We start from the raw sequence: 22745 nt of genomic DNA on the forward strand, positions 1-22745 counted from the left end.
TGATGATAGAAGTATATTTTGTTATTGGTAAGTATATTTTGTTATTGTACTGTAAACAAACTGTAAGCAGAGTTGTTCTTACTGGAATGTAGGAGGCTAAATAATGGAACTCTAGGGAAGGGTATGCTGGGAGAGTTGGTACGCGACTGACCCTTAACCCTTTCGTGCATGAAATATTGAAAATAGCTGAAATTGCTTTATATGGGGAAAAGGGCATCCTCATATGAGGTCATCGTGCATTTGAGTCTTCCATGTGACCCCATATAAAGACTAGAAGAGTTTTTTTAATCCGTCCACATATTAGATCATATCTGAGGTTGCTTTTATCCGTAGGGGCGACTCATTGCTGACTGACATCTGTTCCTGCTAAGTTGCTGCTGAGTTTTATGTTTTATGTTTGATGAAGTGTTTTTTACTCCTTATTTATTGTGTTTGATCTTGTTTGCTGTGGTGGTGTGAGCCTTGTGCCTGGTCCTCATTGTAAATGAGAATTTGTTCTCAATTGACTCTGGATAAATAAAGGTTTGAGATTGATTGATTGATTGAGGTTGCCAAAATGTATTAGAACACCCCATTGCTTCTGTAGTTCAGCAGTGTGCACATGTATTAGAACACCCCGTTGCTTCTGTAGTTCAGCAGTGTGCACATGTATTAGAACACCCCATTGCTTCTGTAGTTCAGCAGTGTGCACATGTATTAGAACACCCCATTGCTTCTGTAGATCAGCAGTGTGCACATGTATTAGAACACCCCATTGCTTCTGTAGTTCAGCAGTGTGCACATGTATTAGAACACCCCATTGCTTCTGTAGTTTTGATTTGTTGTGCATATGAAATCAAACAACTGGAACTGAAAATCTTGGAAAATTGTCAAAACAGGCAAATGAGTGATTGTCTAATTGGATTGATTGGATTGGCAAATATTCGTTGGAAAGAGGGGATTTCCTTTCTGAAGAGTGGAAGGAGAGAATCGCAAACACAAGGTGAGGATGCTGGTTTTCACATGTTTGACGGGGGAGGAACGGTCATCGTAAACAACCACGCATGGGACCACACAGGGTTAGTTTTGTTGGCCACCCTCCCCCTCCTCGTGTACCGTTTTTTAAATATCTAATATTTGGATTGCGAAAGTAATAATGCTCAAGGAGGCTGTGTGGTCCAGTGGTTAAAGAAACAGGCTTGTACCAGGAGGTCCACGGTTCAAATCCTGGCTCACTCACTGTGTGACTCTGACCAAGCCACTTAACCTCCTTGTGCTCCGTCTTTCAGGTGAGACGTTGTTGTAAGTGACTCTGCAGCTGATGCACAGTTCGCACTCCCTAGTCTCTGTAAGTCGCCTTGGATAAAGGCGTCTGCTAAATAAACTAATAGTAATATTTATGACTTCAATAGGCCACACATGCAATTAATTTAACATAGTAAGAGAAAAGGAACACACAGACACAAATGGTAAAATGCAGGAGACTTTTTAGACGCTGTTTAAGATGCCTAATTAAAGCACAAAGTGGTCTAACATTTTGACACGAGTGCCTATTGTTTCTATTTCACTGATTAGTGAGCGGAAATGTAAATTCTCTCACCCAGAGGTTTTCATGCAGGTCCGGTATATTAAGGATAGAAATGACAAACCGTGAGGTGTTCTAATACATGTGCACAGTACTGTATATATAAAGAACATGTTTTACTTGAATGAGACTCGAGTACAACAAAGAAACCATCAATGTCATTTTAATTAACTTTTTTAATATGATAATTTCTTCATGCAGTATTTATTTTTACAAACATGCAACATATTACTTGATGAAGTGGCATCCAACATCCTGAGGAGGGCAGTATAATCAACTACTTGGTGGACTGTAACTGTAATATCTCCATAGTGTATTGCAGCACATTTTTTTTTATCAATAATTAGTTTGAGCCTTGCAAACAGCCACTGTTGTAATTGAAACCTTTACTACTGTGTGTTTGTTTTGTAGTTTTGTTTTTGAATTTACATGGGCTGGCTTTGAAATTGCTACTTGGCAACCTTTTACTGTGCTTCTGTTTTCAGATGTGCTCAGCTTTGTGGTTGAGTGACTGAAAATGTTGTGAAAAGGCGTGTTTTATGATGTGTAATAACATCAAACGATCATTTAATGATGGACTATGTTAAAACGCAGAAAAAATGGTAAGATCGGGAGAGTGTGCATTCATAGCAACTATAAGACACAGTTATTCGAAATTCAAGAAGCAATTGGTGAGTTACATACGATACGCTATCTCATGTAAAGAGTGGATCACGATCCATGGACACAGGATCAATTGTTAAACCTCTATTAAGGATCAAATAATAAAAGCATTAGCAGATGACAGGAAATGAGATTTCTGGTTTGAAATGCCTTGATAGCATTTTCATAAAGCTATGCAGTTCAGTGCTATGAATGCACTGCTGTTAAATAGGTTGCTGCATACCAATCGAGTAGTGGCATTATGTACCAGCTCTTGTGTTCGGATCTATTTGATTCCACAAAGGAAAAATCAACCTTCTGTGGAAAGAAGGAAATGCTATCACTGTGGCACTGTGAGTTAGTGTATGGGATGAGCAGTACCAGTCATATAGAATGGTACTATTCATGTATAATAGGATAGTGATGCTATCACTGTGAGTTAGTGTATGGGATGAGCAGTACCAGTCATATAGAATGGTACTATTCATGTATAATAGGATAGTGATGCTATCACTGTGAGTTAGTGTATGGGATGAGCAGTACCAGTCATATAGAATGGTACTATTCATGTATAATAGGATAGTGATGCTGTCACTGTGAGTTAGTGTATGGGATGAGCAGTACCAGTCATATAGAATGGTACTATTCATGTATAATAGGATAGTGATGCTATCACTGTGAGTTAGTGTATGGGATGAGCAGTACCAGTCATATAGAATGGTACTATTCATGTATAATAGGATAGTGATGCTGTCACTGTGAGTTAGTGTATGGGATGAGCAGTACCAGTCATATAGAATGGTACTATTCATGTATAATAGGATAGTGATGCTATCACTGTGAGTTAGTGTATGGGATGAGCAGTACCAGTCATATAGTGATGCTATCAGCTGAGGGAACACAAAGCACTTTTCCAAGAGACCGGGAGACCTAGTTTGAGGCAACTTTGCTGTATCAAAGTCCAAGTCTGCCCTGAACTAAGTTCCAAGTGGCTTTGTGTTCCCTCAGCTTAATAATTGCGTAGTTGCTTCCCAGTTTTATCCACATGCACAAGATATCCACAATATCCAAAAAATATGTATTCAAATAAACTGCAGTTAACTTCCTTCTTAATGGCATAAAAACAGTGTGTAGTTTAACTGCAAATAAAAACCACAACGAAATGAATTCTTAGTAAAATATAGAACCTACTGGGGGTCATTGTTTGGTAAAAAGGGTTTAATGCCTCGCTCATTTCCTCTCATTCTTTTACATGCCAATGGTTATAAAAAGCTGTTCCATCATATTTGTATACAGTGGAGTCCCTCTGTTATGACCACTAATTAGGAACAGAGTAAGAGGGTTCTAATTGAGCGCTGGCTCAGACACAGAGTTGTTGTCATGGTAACTTGGTCCTTAGTAATCACAATGAGGAACAATTACACATTTTAGCTGCTGAACTTCAAGATTGGCTTCTAAAGTTTACAGCAACCTAACATGTGTCAACAATGTAGCTGGACACTCAAAAAAGAAATCCTGCAATGCATTGTGGTTTAGCTCGCCATCCCAGCAATACAAATTGAGCTTGACTGACTGGCCAGAAATTGGTCTGCACTGCTCAGATTAAATCTGTTCCCACATCTAACATATTCGCTGATGTGTCAATTTCACACTTGTTATAAAGTCGGAATTAGATTGCAGCATCTTTACAGTGACCCACGCCAGTGTGTACCCATCCTGTGCAAACCGGCGATAAACACAGATGACTATAATAAGTCAACTTTAAGCATATCAGATAACCAGAAACATTTTATAAACCACACACAACCCAGAAGCATGCTGTGTACATGCTATTTATCATGTGTTGTCAAAGTGCACGCACTGTAACATGACATGGAGCTAATGCCACACCACTTCCAGCATTTTCAAGGTGCCACTGAAGTGATCCAGAACAGGTCCATGAAATCATGGTCTCCAGTAGCACCTGAACTATTTATCAATATTTATCAATTAACTAAATGCAAAGTGAGTGAACAGAAGAAAAATCTAAATCAAATCCATATTTGGTGTGACCACCCTTTGCCTTCAAAACAGCATCAATTCTTCTAGGTACACTTGCACAAAGTCAGGGATTTTGTAGGCATATAGTCAGGTGTATGATTAAACAATTATACCAAACAGGTGCTAATGATCATCAATTCAATATGTAGGTTGAAACACAATCATTAACTGAAACAGAAACAGCTGTGTAGGAGGAATACAACTGGGTGAGGAACAGCCAAACTCAGCTAACAAGGTGAGGTTGCTAAAGACAGTTTACTGTCAAAAGTCATACACCATGGCAAGACTGAGCACAGCAACAAGACACAAGGTATTTATACTGCATCAGCAAGGTCTCTCCCAGGCAGAAATTTCAAGGCAGACAGGGGTTTCCAGATGTGCTGTCCAAGCTCTTTTGAAGAAGCACAAAGAAACGGGCAACGTTGAGGACCGTAGACGCAGTGGTCGGCCAAGGAAACTTACTGCAGCAGATGAAAGACACATCATGCTTACTTCCCTTCGCAATCGGAAGATGTCCAGCAGTGCCATCAGCTCAGAATTGGCAGAAAACAGTGGGACCCTGGTACACCCATCTACTGTCCGGAGAAGTCTGGTCAGAAGTGGCCTTCATGGAAAACTTGCGGCCAAAAAGCCATACCTCCGACGTGGAAACAAGGCCAAGCGACTCAACTATGCACGAAAACACAGGAACGGGTGCAGAAAAATGGCAGCAGGTGCTCTGGACTGATGAGTCAAAATTTGAAATATTTGGCTGTAGCAGAAGGCAGTATGTTCGCCGAAGGTTGGAGAGTGGTACACGAATGAGTGTCTGCAGGCAACAGTGAAGCATGGTGGAGGATCCTTGCAAGTTTGGGGCTGCATTTCTGCAAATGGAGTTGGGGATTTGGTCAGAATTAATGGTCTCCTCAATGCTGAGAAGTACAGGCAGATACTTATCCATCATGCAATACCATCAGGGATACCATCATCTGATTGGCCCCAAATTTATTCTGCAGCATGACAACGACCCCAAACATACAGTGAAAGTCATTAAGAACTATCTTCAGCGTAAAGAAGAACAAGGAGTCCTGGAAGTGATGGTATGGCCCCCACAGAGCCCTGATCTCAACATCATCGAGTCTGTCTGGGATTACATGAAGAGAGAAGCAACTGAGGCTGCCTAAATCCACAGAAGAACTGTGGTTAGTTATCCAAGATGTTTGGGCCAACCTACCTGCCGAGTTCCTTCAAAAACTGTGTGCAAGTGTACCAAGAAGAATTGATGCTGTTTTGAAGGCAAAGGGTGGTCACACCAAATATAGATTTGATGTAGATTTTTCTTCTGTTCACTCACTTTGCATTTTGTTAATTGATAAATATAAACTATTAACATGTCTATTTTTGAAAGCATTCTTACTTTACAGCATTTTTTCACACCTGCCTAAAACTTTTGCACAGTACTGTATATATATTAGTTTATAAGTTGATAGCCTAATACAGAATGAGAGTAATATTTACCAAATTAGAATGTCGCTTTTGGTTGTAAGGAAATGCAATAAGCTTGTTTGCAGCTTGCTGTGATGCTGCTGTTTGGGTGTGGTTACCTTCGTGGACTTTTGCTGTCTACTTCCATATATGGTCATGTCAGCATCTTGCTGGCTTCCACAAATGTAAACTTATTGTTTAGCATACAGGAGCCACAAAGCAGAGGTTTTACAAATGAATAATTGTAACAATGTGTTTTCAAACACATACAGACGTTACACAAAGTAAATGTAATATAGAAAATTAAGCTCATTCCAACAGGTGTAGAAGAGGAAGCTGGCTTGGTCGTGGGATCAGAGGATGCCCACTGAACCTTCAGTTCTGAGCCGTGAGGGGAATTGCTGCGGTGAGGGGAAAAAATGATTGGACATTCCACATAAAAACAATTAAAATAAAACACTGCAGCCTGCACTAGACAAGGCACCATCTGCTTGCAATAATCTATACATTAAACTTGCTTTTGAGCTGCAGAGCAAGCCATTTTTAAATTTGATTTGGGTTTTTATCTAATTTCGACTCAATAATGATTTAATTCAAATTAAAAATCCAATAACATCCAACCAGTTTCTTTTTTTTGGAAATGTCATTAAGCTTTCAGTTTAATTGAATCTTAATTAGCGCAAACTCTCCTAATGTTAATTTTGTACCTCCGCCTCATTTCACTGGAATAAATACTAATCTGTGTGCAGCCAAGCTGCAGACAAAACCTTGTTAGATATATTGGCAGTATTTCAGACAACGAATGAATGTTCTTTAGCTTCCGGCAGAAAACCAGGAGCTGCAGTGAGCAGCATTGCCTTTTAGAGTCGAGTGGATTCATGTTGAACTATCTCTTGACTGGCGTTGAGTGTCAGTCACTTATTTAAAGAAAAGCAAGTCTTTAGAGCAGGATATGCTGACTTCATAGCAAGACTTGCTGGGAGAGTGAGACTAGCCCTGTCTTTCCATACACTAGCCCTGTCTTTTCTGTTTCTATAGCCAGTTGGGACTTCTGCAGATAAAGGCCAAGCATTTGTTTTCACAGCCACATAGTAAGTTAGTCTCCAAGCTAGTTTAATAATTTAACCTTCAAGTATTCTACAAAAAGAATGTAAAACGCTAGTTATGTCTACCTGGTGTATTTCTTTTTTTCATTATCGGGTTCTCTTTCAGATTTCTTCGATTTCTGGAACACCAGTAGCCATGACAGCAATGTGGGTTATGGTTATTGTATTTTTATTTTGATTAACTCTGACTGGACAGACTATATATCAGAGAATGTACTGAGAAGATTCCACAGTGTTCAGCTCAATATAGACCATTGCATATTGTGTTCTTTTTTTTTTTTTTTTAAAGTTGCTAACTTTTTCTATGAACTTTTTCGCTTAGCTAATGGTTACAATGAATGGAATTGCACAGAATCATATTGACAACGGTGTCTCATGACCACCAAAGGATGACCAGAGAAGCAGCCTAAGATAGGGCGTGGCCTTTTTCAGTAGCTCTTTTTCCTTGTATATTGATCCAGCTTCCAAGTGCTTAACCATTCTAGCATCACAAAAAAGGTTGTAGCTCCCTTTTTGGAATCACTAATTAAGAGGCTATAAAAATGGAAACGCTAGCCCGTTCATCCGAACAGCTGGAGAGCATAGCAATGGTTTGTATTAATTAGCGTTCAGATGTTTACAAAAACAGCAATACACGTACATGTATTTGACTCTAAAGGTTTGTTCAAAAATGAGTATTTTTCTGATAGCCCCTATAACGGCACTCTGCAAAGGACATCTGACAGCGGTACGGAAGCGTTATTTACAAGTATAATAAATGAAAGACTGAGTCAAACAAGTGAAGCACTGCTGTTTTATTTGTGTGCACATGCAAATCAATTCATTGCTTTCACGTTTTTCTTTTAAAATGTTAAAGAAAAATGAAAAACCGTAAACTGAATTCAGTGCTGTTGGTCCTAGTTTTGCGCTTACATTTGTGTGGATATTTTCCCCAAAACAACAATGAAGATTGACAGTTTATGTCATTTGAAATTAAATCAGTGATAATACAGTATTCTGAACAGCTTCTGTACAAGTTTAAATTCCAAATGTAATTAACTCGGGCTCCACCTGTAATGTGCAACTTACTTTTCTTATCAATAAATTCACATTTACTGTTTTAACTGTCTTATCTCTTCATAAATGTAAAACGTTTTTAGTGAATAAAAATAAAAACTGGTATTGTTCAAAACTGAAGATTATATAACATGCCTAGGCAAAGATCTACATGCAGCTCCCAACAATTAATTAGGCACAAAACCCCGGGCCAGGCACATGCAGATAAGAACTTGAACTTGAAGCATATGTGGAAGCGACTGTAAGGGTAAATCACAGTCAGCACATACTAGCATAGAAACAAAAATGATATCCCTCTTCCCACAGTATATAATGAGTAAAAGTTAAATACATTCATATTTTCTCATGGTTTTTCATTTTACATCTGCTTTTGTAATTTCTAAATATTGTTTATATAAAATCAGTGTTCTTGTCACGAACCCAAAATAGATTGTACTTTTCTTAACTTGAATATATGGTAAGACTAGTGTTTCAAACATATATTAACTAAAAATAAAAAGTCTTCATGAATTTATATAACAAACATGCACATAGTGTACAATCCGCACAGTTACTGTTTTTTCCAATGAGCACACACAGAGGTTGACCGAGTCTAACCGCACTTGGCGTGAGTTTGCTGTCCCAACGTCAAGGACGAGGTGACGACGATATTCTTTGATACATTTTCACATGTGTGTGGTCAAATTCGAAAAATAGTTTGCTGGAAACTATTTCTCTTTATTTTCGAAAAAGTTTCAAAAAGTCTGTTAACTCAGGCCCGGTTCATTCCGCTAGGACTCCAGCGCTGCTGCTTGTAGACGTTCGTGTTCGGTAAACTGCCGGGTGAGCTGCGCCAGACTTCTCCAACTTGTATGCATATTAACAGCTTACCTGAAGTATGTTTTTGTTTTCATTGTAAAGAATCGCTCATATTGTTTTCTACTGGTTAAAGTAATTATTGTTTACTGGTATTGTGGCAAGCTGTGGGGAACTCTCTGGTTTATGAACATGCCAGTCTGCCAGTCTGGTCTGGGTAGAGTGCGGACTAACTCCGCCTCCCCCCGGGAATTTCAAGGGTTTCTCATAAACGGGTGGGGGGTGATCACTGAATGAAATGATTCCCAGAATATCCTTTTCTATGGAGCAGACCCTTGCGATACACTGCATCTACACTCATCCTAGTGTTTATCACCCCTTCATGGCAGCTGTCAATACCACAGGATGGGCTTCTCCTTCCCAATTCACTGCAGATCAACGTCTGTTAAGCAAACAGCATGGATTCCCCTGGTAAAGCCACAGTAAACTGTGATCTTCAAGCAGTTGATTAGGTGAGGTTTAATGTCAGTGTGGGTGCTCAATAGACAGTACTGTATTTTACTAAAAGAAGAAAAAGTGCAGACATGGCCAGTCTCGAACATTTTAGAGACTTTTTTGGTGTAGATTTTACCAGTGGCACTCCTTAAAGAAAGGAAATGGCCATGCTTTTTAATGGACCCCCTCACTTCTATTTGTAATATTGTATTGAAAAACCCAAACCTAATTTGAATGCATTTTGACTTATTTTGTCTCTTTTTACAGACACACAGCTGATAATGGGGTTGTTTTTAACGTGTATTAATAACGTTTGCTGATATTCCTTTATGGGGGGGGGGGGGGGGGGTTACCATGACAACGGCACCCCCTTTTCACTTATTTTGCCTCTGTTTCCATCATCTGCCACTCATGTAAAGGTGCAAGATCATCTGTTATGATACAGGTTTCAGAGTTGGGCTCCAGTAACAGTCGCTTCAGTGAATGTGCAGCATCACAAAGCAGCTCTGTCTGGCTTTGAGCTGACACTCCACTCAAACGGGCAAACTCAAATGATAATTAAAACACAACCCCAGCTAATGGCCCACTCTGCTGCAGAAGGTCTTCCTAGGTCTGGTAAAGAGGGAAATTAACTTGGGAAAGGACCTGTTTTCACTTGTTTCCTTTTCTGACACTGTCTAAACCAATCAGTTAGAAGCGTGTCCGGTTTAATTCTTAATAACAAGAACATGATGGGCTCTTGCTGTTCTGCATCCTCAGTGACTGGTCTTGTTTTTACCTACAGAATAACATTATACAAGCCATACATAATGTGTCTCAGTGAGATGTGAGGTGTACAGAGGTGAAAATGAATATCTAACACCTTATGATTCTAGTTTCCACCATCAAAATAAGGTAGGTGAACTAGATTATTCTCCAACAAGTACAGTATCAGGGCACAGGGGCATCGTTTAAATCAAGCTTTCTGGAGCTTCTATAGCTATGCTAATACCTTATTCCCTTGAATTTGATTTGTGTTCTGTGCTAGCATGGTACCTACAGAGCATGTTGACAGCACCATGCTGAAATCTGTATCCACGGAAATGATGTTTACAGTGTTGATAACGGAAATCATGTAGGACGCAATGACATTACATGCTGTCTGTCGGCACCATAACACCGCCGTGCCAGTGCGAGATATGCCAGGATGCCCACAAGGTGCGGTGCTGACAAGGCACGGTGCAGCATGGATTTTGAGTGCCGTGCCAGCACAGTGTCACAGTGTCATGGAAACAAGCTTGAAGTATTCCCCCCGATGTATAGAAGATCAGTAACCATCTATTCCAGTACACCTCAATGAAGTTAAAAATCAAAACACCAAACAGATTACTTTTCTTTTGACTTTGTTTCTTCAGTGAGTCTTGATGCGTGGCCTCTTAATGACTGCCCACATTGTCTTTGCAAGAAGGCACAGAAGACAGTGGATCTCTTTTTTCAAGAGGGTACTAAATGATAAATGGTCAAACTTGATGCAAAGTGCAGTACTTAGGAGATCAGTTCTGTTTAGTTGTGGAGTTAGATTGTCTTGATATTACTCCCGTTATTTTTTGTTTTGACAAGGGCTGAGTGCTGTGGGTCTCATTTTATGTTACTTAAGGACGGGCCGGTCCTAATATTTCATATAGCACACATCATATGAACGTACCAGTAATTAAACGCACATTGCATTAAAAAGGATGTTTACAATGACTTTGTACGATTTTAGAATGATATTATAGAAAGGATCCAATTTTACTTGCCTAATCATCTTCATCCGGGTTCACAGCAGAGATGTAAACCTGTCCGTGCTTTAGTGCTGTAATTTCTTGAGCGTTTGTTTAATGCTTTAAAATACATCTTCTTATTCTTAACATGGCTGCCCAGCTTCCCGTGCTGCTAGTCTTATATTCTGAAGAAGCTGTAGGCAGGTGTGGCGGAGTGTCCCGCCCCTATTTATTATTATTTGTATTATTGTTTGCGGCGCGGATAAAAGCGCTGTGTCTTTTGTTATTATTTATAATTTAGAAACCCCGTGAGGATGCGTGACTGATCAGCTACTGATTATTTAACTAGCTGATAGTCATGCATCCTTACCAAAAGCGTGCAGACTGTGGCCTAGGGGTAATAAGATAATTAACAGCTATTTAACCCCTCGGCCAGAGTATAAGAACCTGCAGCTGTCCGTGCTGCAGTGTTGAGTGTAGAGAGGAGAGTACGGGAGAGCGGAGAGAGAGAGCGAGGAGAATATAAAAAGTACAATTGCTGTGTTTAAAAATATACTTGTTTCTGTTTGTTTGGCCATCGCGCCTTTTTGTTTTGTGTTTTGTTATTGTTTAAATCTTTTGTTTTTGGTTTGTTTATTTAATAAATCCAGCTGAGTGCCGTAGCATTCAGCTTCACCCGCCCATCCATTGTTTTGATTCAGTTACTTCCTGGTCCGTGACATCATCACACCTCACCACTGCAAGCCAGCCTGCCACAGCAGGACACCGCACGTTTTGGGATGCCAGAGAGGAGTGCATTACAGTAATCAATTCTTGAAGAAACAAAGGCATGTGTTAGTCTCTCAGCGTCAGATAAGGAGATAATAGGTCTCAGTTTGGCAAGTTTCTCAAGTGATAGGAAGATACTTTAGAAACTTCCTTAATATGAGACTCAAATGATAAATCAGGATCAAAGATAACCCCCAAATTTTTTATTTCAGTTTTAGGATTTGATAAGACTGCTAGGGTCAAACTCATGCGATCCTACATTTTTTAGGTGGTTATGGGAGCCTACAAACATAACCTCTGTTTTATCTGAATTCAACATTAGGAAGTTTTGAGACATCCAGTCAACTTCGGTCAATGCTGATTTATCCTCCCCAATAGAGACAAATTGATACAAATGGATATGCACATGTATGCAATGCTGTAGTCAGAATGCTGTCTCCTTGTGCAGTTCATCTGTTGTTGGTCTCATGGTCTTGTTGCAGCGGGACCATTGCAGTGAGTTTAAACTGCAACACACAATGTCATTAACTACCAGGACACAGAGTCACGTTTCCATCTGTAGAGCTGTCTTCAAACTATCTGCGTATTCCAAACAGCAATATCAAATACTAGAAAATAATACAGTTATTATCGGTGCTAATTGGAGCTAATACATTCTATTTTTAGATTTAAAACATTAGTTAGTTCCTTTTCAAGTACAAAATGTTATTCCATTAGGCTGCACAGAGGTACTGTATATCCCAATGGGTAATGGATAACATTTCTATTTCAGGGAACCAGGGTTATGATATATAACCTACCAGTTCAGATTGGAGACCCATTCTGTCACACGAATACCCAGCATTTTAAACCCAATAGATAAGCCAGGCAGTGGAGCAGAATTTTTTTTTTTTTTGTGTCACATTTGTTTCTTACCCTGAAGAACAGCAAAACCCCTGCAGGCCTTGATTAACCAGTTAAAAATACAGATAAAAGAAACTGCGAACCATGGAAACTTGGAAACCCATCTACTGCACCGAGTTATTATTTAGGCTACTTTGAAGAAGTCTGGTCAGTTGAGTTTAAAGTAAAATAATAAAACGACTTTAGTGCCCCTGCTACGGACTTAGCTAATGTTAATGCAAACCTAGAGTAACATGTATAGGGTAAGATAGTGGTTCCTGGAGGGAGTGTTTTAGTAGTAGCACTGTTCTGTCCTTGGTAAGAAAGCCAGGGGCTTGTTGTCTATGCTCATGTTTATGCAATGACCGAACAGTCAGTAAGTTGATGTTGAATATCTTTATTGCTGCACCCTGATTATAGGAGGCTGTGTGGTCCAGTGGTTAAAGAAAAGTGCTTGTAACCAAGAGGTCTCCGGTTCAAATCCCACCTCAGCCACTGACTCATTGTGTGACCCTGAGCAAGTCACTTAACCTCCTTGTGCTCCGTCTTTCGGGTGAGACGTAGTTGTAAGTGACTGCATAGTTCACACACCCTAGTCTCTGTAAGTCGCCTTGGATAAAGGTGTCTGCTAAATAAACAAATAATAATTAGTCACCTTGTTCAAGATGATATCTGAAATGGTCTTGAATGTTTAAACCCACACGAAGTCACCCAAAAGTCTTACACTACTAATAAAGAAAATAATAATACAATTTGAAATGACACCATCTGTTGCCAATGTATTTATTTATTTGTATTTCTAAAAAGAAATGTACCACAGTTCTTCAGGGAATTGGTCACAAAATGTACCGGACCACGACCTCGCGATGCATTTCCTGTACCACTCACCCCATATACTACAGAGGAGGACACTGTAAACAGTATAATAACGTTATTAAATACGATGTACCGGACCACGACCTCGCAATGCATTTCCTGTACCACTCACCCCATATACTGCAGAGAAGGACCACTGTAAACAGTATAATAACGCTATTAAATACGATGTACCGGACCACGACCTCGCAATGCATTTTTTTAAAATGTATTTTTATATAACGCCTTTCATAGTGGACCACCATCAGAAAACGCTTTACAGAGGTAGGCTGTGAACTGTACCGCTCGCCCTGTCTACTGCAGAGGGAGACCACTGTAAACAGAATAATAATAAAATTAAATACAATGTAATGCGTCTTTTATTTTGCTAACCATAATGAAGTTCATGATTGCTCTTCAGAGCTGGTCCAAACAGTTAACTCAAGACCTACATAACCTTTTTTGTTTATGTCTGGATTGAGATTAAACACTAGTCACTAAATTCATCTGATTCTTTTTGAAAGTTACAAGCAAATGTCTGTCGATGTCAAAGTCTGAAGTGCCTGGAAATTAGTTTGTTTTGTAGTTTTTTTCCTCTAAAGTCATTAAGTAGATCGAGACTGTTGCTTTGAATGAAGCCCTTTATTGCTAAATATGTCTGGAACAGACCTCCGCAGACACTGGTTCAATTCAACCTTGGCCTGTTTACTCAGAATATTTCATTTTATTTAAAGGTCAATAGTATTTTTTTTTTTTTGTGAAAAAAACTCATCACATTCTATTGACAGAAGTCTAGCTTTTAAAAGTACATGATAAGTTTTACTCTGCATGAAATGCTATAAGCACTCAGCTTTTGTGTTTGGTACATAATTCAAATGTAATCCTAAAATTCATCTTAAAATGTAATGAAACTTTTGAATATTTATTTGTATTGGAAATATAGTTCATTATTATTTATTTCTTAGCAGACGCCCTTATCCAGGGCGACTTACAATCGCAAGCAAATACAAATACATTCAAGTGTTACAATACAAGTAATACAATAAAAGCAAGAAATACAATAATTTTTGTTCAAGTGTGACAAACCACAATTCAATAATACAGCAGATAATAGTGATGGTTACATCAGGATATAATTAAATAGTGATAGTTACATCAGGATATGATTAAGTACAAAATACTACAGGTTAAACACTTGGCAGATTACAATATTCTGAAGTACAGGATTAAATGCAGTAAAATAGGGGCAGATAAGAGCAAAATAAAGCACATTTAAATGAAGGGTGATAGTGTCCCAGGATACAACAGAGGAGTTCTACAGGTGCTGTTTGAAGAGGTGAGTCTTAAGGAGGCGCCGGAATGTGGTCAGGGACTGGGCAGTCCTAACATCTGTAGGAAGGTCGTTCCACCACTGCGGAGCAAGGGTGGAGAAGGAGCGGGCTCTGGAGGCAGGGGAGCGTAGCGGAGGTAGAGCAGCAGTGTGGAGTAGTGGTTAGGGCTCTTGACTCTTGACCGGAGGGTTGTGGGTTCAATCCCCAGTGGGGGACACTGCTGTTGTACCCTTGAGCAAGGTACTTTACCTAGATTGCTCCAGTAAAAACCCAACTGTATAAATGGGTAATTGTATGTAAAAATAATGTGATATCTGTATAATGTGAAATAATGTATAATGTGATATCTTGTAACAATTGTAAGTCGCCCTGGATAAGGGCGTCTGCTAAGAAATAAATAATAATAATAATAATAATAATAGAGCCAGTCTTCTAGTGCAGGCGGAGCGGAGAGGTCGAGTGGGGGTGTAGGGAGAGATGAGGGTCTGGAGGTAGCTGGGTGCAGTCTGGTCAAGGCATCTGTAGGCTAGTACAAGAGTCTTGAACTGGATGCGAGCGGTGATCGGGAGCCAGTGGAGCGAGCGGAGTAGTGGAGTAGCGTGGGCGAAGCGAGGCAGAGAGAACACCAGGCAGGCAGCAGAGTTCTGGATGAGCTGGAGCGAACGGGTGGCGGACGCAGGGAGGCCAGCCAGGAGGGAGTTGCAGTAGTCTAGGCGGGAGAGTACCAGGGCCTGGACCAGGAGCTGGGTAGCATAGTTGGTGAGGAAGGGTCGGATTCTTCGGATGTTGCTCAGGAAGAATCGGCAAGTGCGTGCCAGAGTGGAGATGTGCTGGGAATAAGAGAGGCAGGGGTTCATGGCACCTCATCTTGATGACAATAAGCTCATATATTTTGTTGTTACTACAGTATGGGAATGATTTTGTATTGATAGGTTACTCATTCTTCAGACTAAGGGAAACAGTATAAAATATCAATTGTATATTCTGTTTTGGGGATCTAATGGGAGTATGAAACAAACAAGCTTCCTTTGTTGTTTTTCTATAGATGCTGTATTTGATACTTTTTTGCTTTTTATTTCAGTACAAGAAACTCGAGTCCTGGCAACTGGTGGAGCATCTTCAAACAAGGACATCCTGCAGGTACGATCCCTTTCACAGAGCGTATGCACTCACATATCTATACAAGTTAACGAGCTTGGTGGAGCATCTTCAAACAAGGACATCCTGCAGGTACGATCCCTTTCACAGAGCGTATGCACTCACATATCTATACAAGTTAACGAGCTTGGTGGAGCATCTTCAAACAAGGGCATCCTGCAGGTACGATCCCTTACACAGAGCGTACGCACTCACATATCTATACAAGTTAACGAGCTTGATGGAGCATCTTCAAACAAGGACATCCTGCAGGTACGATCCCTTTCACAGAGCGTATGCACTCACATATCTATACAAGTTAACGAGCTTGGTGGAGCATCTTCAAACAAGGACATCCTGCAGGTACGATCCCTTTCACAGAGCGTACGCACTCACATATCTATACAAGTTAACGAGCTTGGTGGAGCATCTTCAAACAAGGACATCCTGCAGGTACGATCCCTTTCACAGAGCGTACGCACTCACATATCTATACAAGTTAACGAGCTTGGTGGAGCATCTTCAAACAAGGACATCCTGCAGGTACGATCCCTTTCACAGAGCGTACGCACTCACATATCTATACAAGTTAACGAGCTTGGTTGTAGCCCAAGCAATTCTGATATGTGGATATAATATCCAGAATATTATAGAATGCTGGGAATCCTTAAGGCAATCGGAGTGCACTCTTCACCCGCGTTAATCAACGACACATCACAGAGAAAACCCAATTCATGACATCACCCGTACAATATTGAGTTTTTACCGTGCTTTATTGTCAATATCAGTCCAGTTGACGGTGATGTTTAAAAAAAAATTAATCATGCCTGAGACACTCTCTCGGACTTCCATTCAACGGCAAAGTCCATTCAAAACGGTGGCATCACAATTGCACACTTACCTCAGCCACTTAACGGTATTCTGTTTTATCAACCTTTTGAAATCACAATGAAAAGGAAACAAATCAAGTTGTATTTTTAAAACTTGTTTATGAACAAAAACAACGGTATATAACAGGTAAATAGGTTGTAAACCAAAACAAAAATAAACACAGTTTTAACACACAAACCCTCACAGGTTTCACACTACCTTACTCTCTTTGTACGCCTGCACACACTCGCAAGCGGGCTCTTCAAACAGCAGCCCTGTGCAGACTGACTGCACTCTTTAAATACCCTGCACCTGGTTCTAATTTACAATACCTTCCAGGTGCAGGGAATAATTAACAATAAAACAATTAAACTTAATGTGCTTAAATAATAAAGCAAAACAATTAAATTAAACCAAAATGTGCCTACGCACATGTTTTCTGCAGGGAGGATTTTAACCCCCCTCCCTGCTGTGTTACAAGGTATATACTGCCAGTGCCTGTGTGTGGCTTATATCAACACTCCTAGTGCATACACACACCTTGGCTTCAGCCTCGTTCATTCAGTTCTTGTCTATAACAGAGGTGCTGATATCCTGTGAACTGTGGTGTGCATCGTATCTCTGGATTTCACTCGTCTGACTTGAACGGCTTTGTAAGAAGTATAGATCAATTTGAGACCCCTGCCCCTTCTCCCTCTAGCATCTCTTCCTCCCTTGATGATTCTTCAGACCCCTGACCATTGTCCCCTTGGCCCAGCCGCAGGTACACACCTGGAGTGCCACATCTTGTCCCAGCACTCTCACTGTAGGTCTTGACCTGCACTATTGGGTTGCCCATTGTAAAGTAGCATTCGTTCTCCTGTCCATTTCCTTTCCTAAGTCTTTAACCGTGTTATCCAAACTTGAGTCATCTTCTGCTCCTGCTTTCATTGACTCTAGGGGTATTTTCCTTCTTACTGTATTAAGCTGAGGGAACATGAAGCCACTTTGTGGCTTGGAACTTGGTTTCAGGAGACTAGGTATCAGGCCACTGTACGGCACACCAGCGGAGACTTGGGGTATAATGCAGCAAAGTTACCTCAAACTAGGTCTCCTGGTCTCCTGGAACCAGGTTTCAAGCCACTGTTCCTGAAAAAAGGGGCTTTGTGTTCCCAGAGTAGGATACTGTTAGCTAGGGTGGCTAACCCTAACCAGCCCCAATGGGGTCTATTTCCTCTCCAGACTGTAACATTCTCTTCAAAACTCATGTCTAATCAAGTTCTCGTTGTGTAGGTCCTGGCAGACGTATTCAATGCCCCGGTGTACACAATTGACACTGCTAATTCAGCCTGTCTGGGATGTGCATACAGGGCCTTGCACGGTAAGTACTGGAGTTTTGATGCGTCCACTCTTAAAAAAAAATATGTTAAAAACTTTTTTATGTTTTAGGTTTTTAGATGTACATAAGAACATAAGAAAGTTTACAAATGAGAGGAGGCCATTCAGCCCATCTTGCTCGTTTGGTTGTTAGTAGCTTATTGATCCAGGCGGCTAGCTAAAGGTCTTATTGTGATAAGAGACAGGGTCAGCTGTAATGAAATTGCACATTTAAAAAATATATATATATTTTAATGGCATTTTATACAGTCCAAAAAATACAGTTTTAAACTATGGAATTCTACATTTTCCAAACTCTTATTTCCAGAAATTTTACAACCCAGTAGTGCTGCCTTTATTATTACCATATAGTGAGTTAGTGGCACTGTAAACTGAGGAAAGGTACAGCAGCATCTAGCATTATAAATGGGAGCGACGTGAGGATAGTGACCAACCTTCCACGCCAAACAAGCAGCAGAAGCAGCTATAAACACTGACTGACCAAAAAACAGAAGGATTACAGAACATGCTTTTTCAGGGATGGGTTTTTAACCCCAATGTTTGCCAAATTAACACAAATCTACACAAACCACACAAAACTGGTGGTCCCTCAAACATTGACATGCAGCACTTGTGTTTAAAACTGTGTGACAGCCCCTCAAACACTGAGACACAGCACTTGTGTTTAAAACTGTGTGACAGCCCCTCAAACACTGAGATACAGCACTTTAGTTTAAAACTGTGACAGCCCCTAAAACACTGAGATACATATTAAAAGAGTAACTTGTGCAAATCAGTTCAGCCGGGGCTGCAGAGACTGAGCACCACGTCTCTACCCTCGCTGCCTCGCCCCGTTCAGCCTGGGCTGCAGGGACTGAACACCACGTCTCTACCCTCGCTGCCTCACCCCGTTCAGCCTGGGCTGCAGAGACTGAACACCACGTCTCTACCCTCGCTGCCTCGCCCCGTTCAGTCGGGGCTGCAGAGACTGAACACCACGTCTCTACCCTCGCTGCCTCGCCCCGTTCAGCCTGGGCTGCAGAGACTGAACACCACGTCTCTACCCTCGCTGCCTCACCCCGTTCAGCCTGGGCTGCAGAGACTGAACACCACGTCTCTACCCTCGCTGCCTCACCCCGTTCAGCCGGGGCTGCAGAGACTGAACACCACGTCTGTACCCTCGCTGCCTCGCCCCGTTCAGCCGGGGCTGCAGGGACTGAACACCACGTCTCTACCCTCGCTGCCTCGCCCCGTTCAGCCGGGGCTGCAGGGACTGAACACCACGTCTGTACCCTCGCTGCCTCGCCCCGTTCAGCCGGGGCTGCAGGGACTGAACACCACGTCTGTACCCTCGCTGCCTCGCCCCGTTCAGCTGGGGCTGCAGAGACTGAACACCACGTCTGTACCCTCGTTGCCTCGCCCCGTTCAGCCGGGGCTGCAGGGACTGAACACCACGTCTGTACCCTCGCTGCCTCGCCCCGTTCAGCCTGGGCTGCAGGGACTGAACACCACGTCTGTACCCTCGCTGCCTCGCCCCGTTCAGCCTGGGCTGCAGGGACTGAACACCACGTCTGTACCCTCGCTGCCTCGCCCCGTTCAGCCGGGGCTGCAGGGACTGAACACCACGTCTGTACCCTCGCTGCCTCGCCCCGTTCAGCCTGGGCTGCAGGGACTGAACACCACGTCTGTACCCTCGCTGCCTCGCCCCGTTCAGCCGGGGCTGCAGAGACTGAACACCACGTCTCTACCCTCGCTGCCTCGCCCCGTTCAGCCTGGGCTGCAGAGACTGCTCTAGACTCCTTCTTGAAATCGGTTTGATCTAGAGTCCCACTTGAAATCGGTTTGATCTAGAGTCCCACTTGAAATCGGTTTGATCTAGAGCCCCACTTGAAATCGGTTTGATCTAGAGTCCCACTTGAAAGCGGTTTGATCTAGAGCCCCACTTGAAAGCGGTTTGATCTAGAGCCCACTTAGATCTGGGATTTGTCAGAGCTGCTGTTTTGAGTGCAGAGGTGTTCACTGGAAGTGATAAGAAGGTTATAGAGCAGACATTAGATTTATTTAAAACAAAAGGCTTGGACAAAGTCAGGTAAGTTTGGTATCATAGAATGACTTCAAAAACTGGTCACCCAGTAAGTCCAAGTACTGTATGTAGGAGTGCCGTCAATTTTGCTGTTCTTAAATGTTATCTTGTGATTTGTTTTAAATAATAGCAGTGTATATTGTGCTGAGCTTATGAGTGACAAAACCTCTAAAACAAATTCTGAGCTGGGACACAGGGAACATGAATCGGTTATTTCAGTCTCTTATTTTTCATAAACTAATAAAGATAATACTATACAAAAATACAGTCTTTTGTCCTAGCCTGACAGACAAACAGCATTATGTTTGTCAGGTATTTTTGTTTTTTGTATTCAGTGTGTGTTGAAAATGGTATCTTCCTTTACTGTCAGTACTCAGTTTTAATTGCTTGTCATTGTTCATCTCCTCTGTTGATTTCAACACAAACAGAGTAGCTGGTCAAGGGGTGGGGGGGGGGGGGGGGGATTTTTTTTGCTTTTAAAGCCAGCTTCCTTAAAGAACATTGTAAGTTTTCCTTCTGTCACTGGCTATCAGGAAAGACTCTGCTTCCAAACATCTGTCGGGCAGTGAATGCTGAAATGCATCGGCTCCGATTTAAAATTGTCCCTCAATAACTTTATCCCATCAGCATTCGACTGGACATAAAATGATGCAGGCATCGTTTCAACCACCGAGTCAATATTTGACTTGACTGAACTCAGTAAGGATGCCATGTTAAGTGCAGAATCTAAAATGACATACGATAATTCAACTCAATTGTTGTGTCAAAATACTGTATGTTCTGTTGTGTTGGGCTCCCTTACACAAAGAAGGGATGGTACCCACTAAGATTCTGTGGCACATCACATTATAAAGAGAAGTAACTCTTGGCTGAAATTTCTATATCGGCAAGCCAGATTTTTTAATGGGAAAATTAAAAAGATGGTCTGTCATGCTTTGATTCAATGCCATTTTGACTACTTGTATAAATCTTGGTACTCAGATCTTACCCAAAAACTGAAGAATAGGTTACAAGTGACACAAAATGAAGTAATTTGCTTTAAAAAAGGCATGGACTTCAGATCACATATTAGACAGAAAGAACTAAACAGTATTGGACTTCTCAATGTTAGTGATAGAGTTAAACTAAAATTGAATCATGTATACAGAATTCCTAAAAACTTATCAATCGATTATTTACGTAATCATTTTAAGAAAGTGGTAGATCAACATAGTTACTTTACTAGAAACAGTGTTCATTATTCTTCAGTTCCAAAGGTAACCAGTTCAACCATGAATACTTTTTATTTTACCGGTTTACAGATGGAATTCGCTTCCAAATCTCATTAAGAATTTGGACAGTCTTAATGTGTTTAAGAAGGCTGTAAAGATTTTTTTAGCTAATAGGAGACTTCAGATTGAGTAACATTGTTTTTCTGAATGCCTATGATGATCTATTTTTACAGTGGTACATTTTTGTATATGTTGCAATAATACTAATCATAACACTATGCTGTCTCTTCATTCTGAAATAAGTCCATATGGTTGACTTTTTGGGTTATCCTGGGTATTAGGTCAACATACTGTTCATTTATTCTGTAAGATTATTTATTTATTTATTTATTTATTTATTTATTTTTATTGTACATGGACTTATATCAAATAAATTAAATTAAATTAAATTCCCTTACAATTGTATATGATCCTGGGCTGTTTGTCTTGATCGTCTGAAACTGTATTGTATACTATATATTACAGTTGCTCTGAAGAGTTACACACACACTTATAGGTGAAGTGTTGTATAACAGCAGGTTCACAACCTCCCTTCCTCACAATACCATATATAAGAGTTGCTCTGAAGAGTTACACACACGCTCATAGGTGAAGCGTTGTGTAACAGCAGGTTCACAACCTCCCTTCCTCACAATACTATATGTTAAACTATAAACTAAACTAAGAAACGAACTGCCAGGGAAATGGATGTTATATATTGTGTTGCTTTTGTGTTTTTAAACATTATTTTGAATGTAGTTAGTGCTCCAGTAAAGCCATTGCTTTCATGTTACCAGCAGGTGTCCGGGTGCAGCAGTCTAAAGGCTCCCTTTCATTGTTAACCTCTTGCATCCTGAAGGATTATGTCACAGCTAGAACGTATTCGAGCATTTTACTCCACTGGTTTGCAATGCCTATCTGGGACTACCCCTAAAGATAACGGGCTGCTGCAATCCAGCCCTTCTGCAGTAATCTTATAAGGGAGGTGTACTGCATGCTACTGTAAATTGCTCTAGTCCCGTTGTGGCTAACCCTGGGAATAGGCTGAAATCAACCCCCTCTCCTGGAAGATCAATTGGTCAGTCACCAATCGGATACAAAAAGATTGCATGAAACAAACTTATTGTATTGGACTTTTTGCGGAGCAGAATTGATTTCAATTCAGGTAATCGTCTCCGATTTTTTGCTAAGATCACATCCTTTATTAGATAATGTAAACAATGATTTATTTTTATAGAAGGCTGTCAGTATTCTACCCAAAACCGTAACATGTAATTAAATTAGATTCAAGTCACTCCAATGATAATTA

The 22745-nt window shown here is 40.8% G+C and overlaps 1 protein-coding gene across 3 annotated transcripts in view; it reads left to right on the forward strand.

Annotated features, from left to right (window-relative positions):
* The window catches only part of LOC117399527 (xylulose kinase), a 69466-nt gene that overhangs the window by 24188 nt on the left and 22533 nt on the right, over window positions 1-22745 (forward strand). For all 3 annotated transcript variants that reach the window (XR_009328591.1, XM_059023360.1, XM_033998774.3), the window contains exons 16-17: window positions 15822-15880; window positions 18020-18107. Coding sequence is in view for 2 of the 3 variants with exons in the window: in XM_059023360.1 (XP_058879343.1) it covers window positions 15822-15880; window positions 18020-18107 (147 nt within the window). In the remaining variant the exon portion in view is untranslated. The remainder of the gene's footprint in view (window positions 1-15821; window positions 15881-18019; window positions 18108-22745) is intronic.

This window comes from Acipenser ruthenus, chromosome 4 (assembly GCF_902713425.1).
Source record: "Acipenser ruthenus chromosome 4, fAciRut3.2 maternal haplotype, whole genome shotgun sequence".
Lineage (NCBI taxonomy): Eukaryota > Metazoa > Chordata > Actinopteri > Acipenseriformes > Acipenseridae > Acipenser > Acipenser ruthenus.